Here is a 3,360-nt window from a genome sequence, read left to right as displayed (position 1 = left end):
GGTAATATGCATAATTTGTGATAGGCACAATTAGTAATTGGCACTTAGTAATTTGGTCAAAAAATTTAATCCTGAATGTTCTCAATGCACACTATATTGAAGTTTTATATATTTAAGTATTTCTGAGGCTTCATGTGCTATAGGCTGTGCTAAAGGTCCCTTGTAAAATGAATAGACTTATGCAGCTGTCCTGTCAAATTTGCCTCATTCCATACTGCATACCTTTGTCTTCATTACTTGAACCTTAACAGAGAAGATTAGGATGTAAAAACTTTGTTTCATGTTATTTTCGTTTGATATTTTAGTAATAGTAATCAGAATTATTTCTTTCTAGAGGAGAACAGTATGATGTAAAACTCCATTGATTTTTCAATTCCAAACATATTTGTCATTTTTTTCCTTTTTTGATATTTTAGGGTCATCATTGTTAGAGATGATGAAGCTGTTTGTAATACTAGCGTTATTAGCTGGTCAGTCATTGGCTGATATATATCTACACAATCCCCGAGGTAGTAATGATAGACTGAATGAAAAGTCTGCTCAACGGGCGAACGCCAACAGATTATTTGACTCTCAGGTGAGCTTACGTTAAATTTTAGCGATAAATTTTCATTTTGAGACGAAAACTTTTTTTTTTTTATCAACATTTAAATATATACCTTAAGATGTTTTTATATATTTAAATGCTTAAAGGTAACCTACCTCTTAGAATGGACATAAAATGGACAAATAAGAGTATATATTCATCAGTGGACAACAGAATCTCTGTATATTCTGGTAAATCAAATAAACTTCCAGTATAATTATCAAGAAAATGACCAGTAATAGCCTGAAAACCAAATGGATGACAGTATGTTTAAAGGATCTCTAATATTGTTTTTCTATCTTCCAGAATAACAATAGAGGAGGATACAATGTAGGAGATGTAACAAGTGCCCCTCATGGAAAAGATGCTAGTAAACAATATAAAATGGTAAGAATTTATTTCCATATTTTCATGCATTCGTTTCTACATTCAGAAGGTAACTAGTTAAAAAAAACTTGAATTAAAATTTCATTCAAAACTAATTGCTTTGGATGTGCACAATTCGCTAATATGAAAGTAAAATTTGGAAGATCAATAAGGTCAGTTAAAACTAATTGCTTTGGATGTGCGCAATGTTTTGTAGTTCTATGAAAAGAAATATTTAGACGATTACATCACTTTGATGAATAAGGTCGCTCAAAACTAATTTCTTTGGATGTACACAATATTTTGTGCTAAAGTAAAATTTAGAAGACGATATCACTGATAGTTAAAACTAATTGTTTTGGATGTGCGCAATGTTTTGTGCTATGAAAGTAATATGAATAATGAATATGTATGTGAATTAAAGTATATGAAAGAATCAAAAAAGGAAGTCTGAAGTCTGAAGTCTGAAGTGACCATTACTTCAAAATAGTTTGACTTCTAGTTTGAATCATTTGTTAAGACAAAAAAAACGAATATTTAGATGACTAAGCTTATATCCTATAATTGATGAAAGAAGTAGGTCATTGTCAAGTATAGTGTCTACATCAAATGAATCATACAACTCATTCTGAACACTTGATATTGCAAACAATCTCCTTATTTGATATTCTCATGTTTTATATCTGAAGTCTGAAGTGACAGTATCCTGTAACTATATGAGTTGTTACTAACTGGTACAAATATTATACATTCATTTGTTATTAAAGGGATACTACCCCTTAGAATGAATATAAAATTTAAATTCTCAAACTCGATCAATAAGAGTATATATTCATCAGTGGACTTATCTGGTGTCATAAAGTTACAAGAGAATCTCTTTTTTATCAAATAAATCATTAAAACTAAGTAATTATGCATACAATTAAGTCATTATCCATACAATTAAGTCATTATCCAAACAACTAAGTCATTATCCTCAAAACAAAGTAATTATCTGATATACTTATTTTCAGGCCTATTTCCAAAGTGAGGCTGATGCAGAGACTATATTAACAGTAGAGTGGTATAATCAACATGGTTGTGGAGGAAATGAAGATGATAACCCACAGAAACAAAATTGTAGATTGGTAAGTTGAGCCAGTTTTACAAATTGTAACAAAGTTATTGGGGCTTGAATGACGACATCAGGTCAACTGGCGGAATTTTTCATATCTTGAAGAGGATTTGAACCCTCGCCTCCTAATCACCCAACTCGCAGGCAGACACATCAGAATATTTCTTATCTTGAAGATTCAGAACTACTGCAATTTATCGTCCAGCAGATGACAATCCTACTGAGGTAGTCCAAAGCCATAAAAAGATTATGTTTCAATCGAGTATTATGGGATGATTTCAGTGTTACAGTCCTCTGATTGGTCAATCAAATTTCCGTCCTTTATCGTTGCAATTTTGTGTCATTAATTTTCTTTTGCATCGATCTTAATACATATTTTATTCTTGTAAATTCCAGGTTTTACAGTATATGTGCCAACCAGAAGGAAGTAAGCAAAGTTTTTTGATTCACTTATGGGATCTCACTAACGTCACTTGAATCTGACAACAGTTCTCTGAGAGATATGTTCACAATAGATCTTCTAATTGTTCTGTTGTGTAAAAGCATTGAGATATGATAGTTAACGTTTGTTGACATCCATAGCTTATCTATGGTAGTTAGTCATGTTTTCGGTAGTTAAAAGTCAAACTTGTCTCTTCACAACCGAATACAATGGTCACTGTTACATACCAATTGAAACTGTTGAAAACGGAATCCAATTTAAGTTTGTAAATGTGTTACTTTCTTGTAGCTACTGAAGATGTTTTGAGAAATGGCGTGGTCACTAATACCCAAGATTACAACCGTCCCCCAAACAGTAACTACAATCTAGCCAATCGTAACTCCCGAAAAAATAACAACGTGAAAGCTGATCGAGGTCTTCAGGAATCTTGGGATTGGTATGAGGAGTGTTTTGTCAGAGAGAGAAACAAGGGTAAGGTTTTTGTAATGGCTTACATACAAATTGCTGCATTCACAAACTTCTGTGGTACTAGAAAGGTGACTATTGCAGTCAAGGTACAAGTCATAAGAACCATTCTGTAATAGCTTGTTAAAAACCATATACCCAAAATTAAAAATGGATCCTTGTTGCTACAGAGAACTGAGCTGTGGCACAATGTGTTCAGAATGCTTTAGTCCATCATATCATATATCATTTTAAGATTTAGATGATTTCAGAATTTATTTTTTTCGTAACTAGGTTTATTTACTGCTGATCAGAATCTCCGTGGCAACAATGGATTAGGCTACAGTTCTGCCATCTACACTCGACAGAATCCTAATGGTAACCGAAGAGGCTATGAGTGCCCTGAAG

General features: G+C 32.6%; 1 protein-coding gene across 1 annotated transcript; it reads left to right on the top strand.

Annotated features, from left to right (window-relative positions):
- Window positions 1-423: 423 nt before the first annotated feature.
- On the top strand, window positions 424-3,318 carry LOTGIDRAFT_202874 (hypothetical protein; the record flags this gene model as incomplete). The annotated part of the gene is made up of 6 exons (XM_009054435.1): window positions 424-577; window positions 893-973; window positions 1,966-2,079; window positions 2,463-2,493; window positions 2,797-2,979; window positions 3,247-3,318. Coding segments are annotated over exons 1-6 (624 nt in total), but the record flags the coding sequence as incomplete, so codon positions are not given.
- Between the last annotated feature and the right edge of the window lie 42 nt (window positions 3,319-3,360).

This window comes from Lottia gigantea (assembly GCF_000327385.1).
Source record: "Lottia gigantea unplaced genomic scaffold LOTGIsca_2176, whole genome shotgun sequence".
NCBI lineage: Eukaryota > Metazoa > Mollusca > Gastropoda > Lottiidae > Lottia > Lottia gigantea.
The sequence above is the reverse complement of the archived record's forward strand: the minus strand, read 5'-3'. Positions and strand labels throughout refer to the sequence as shown.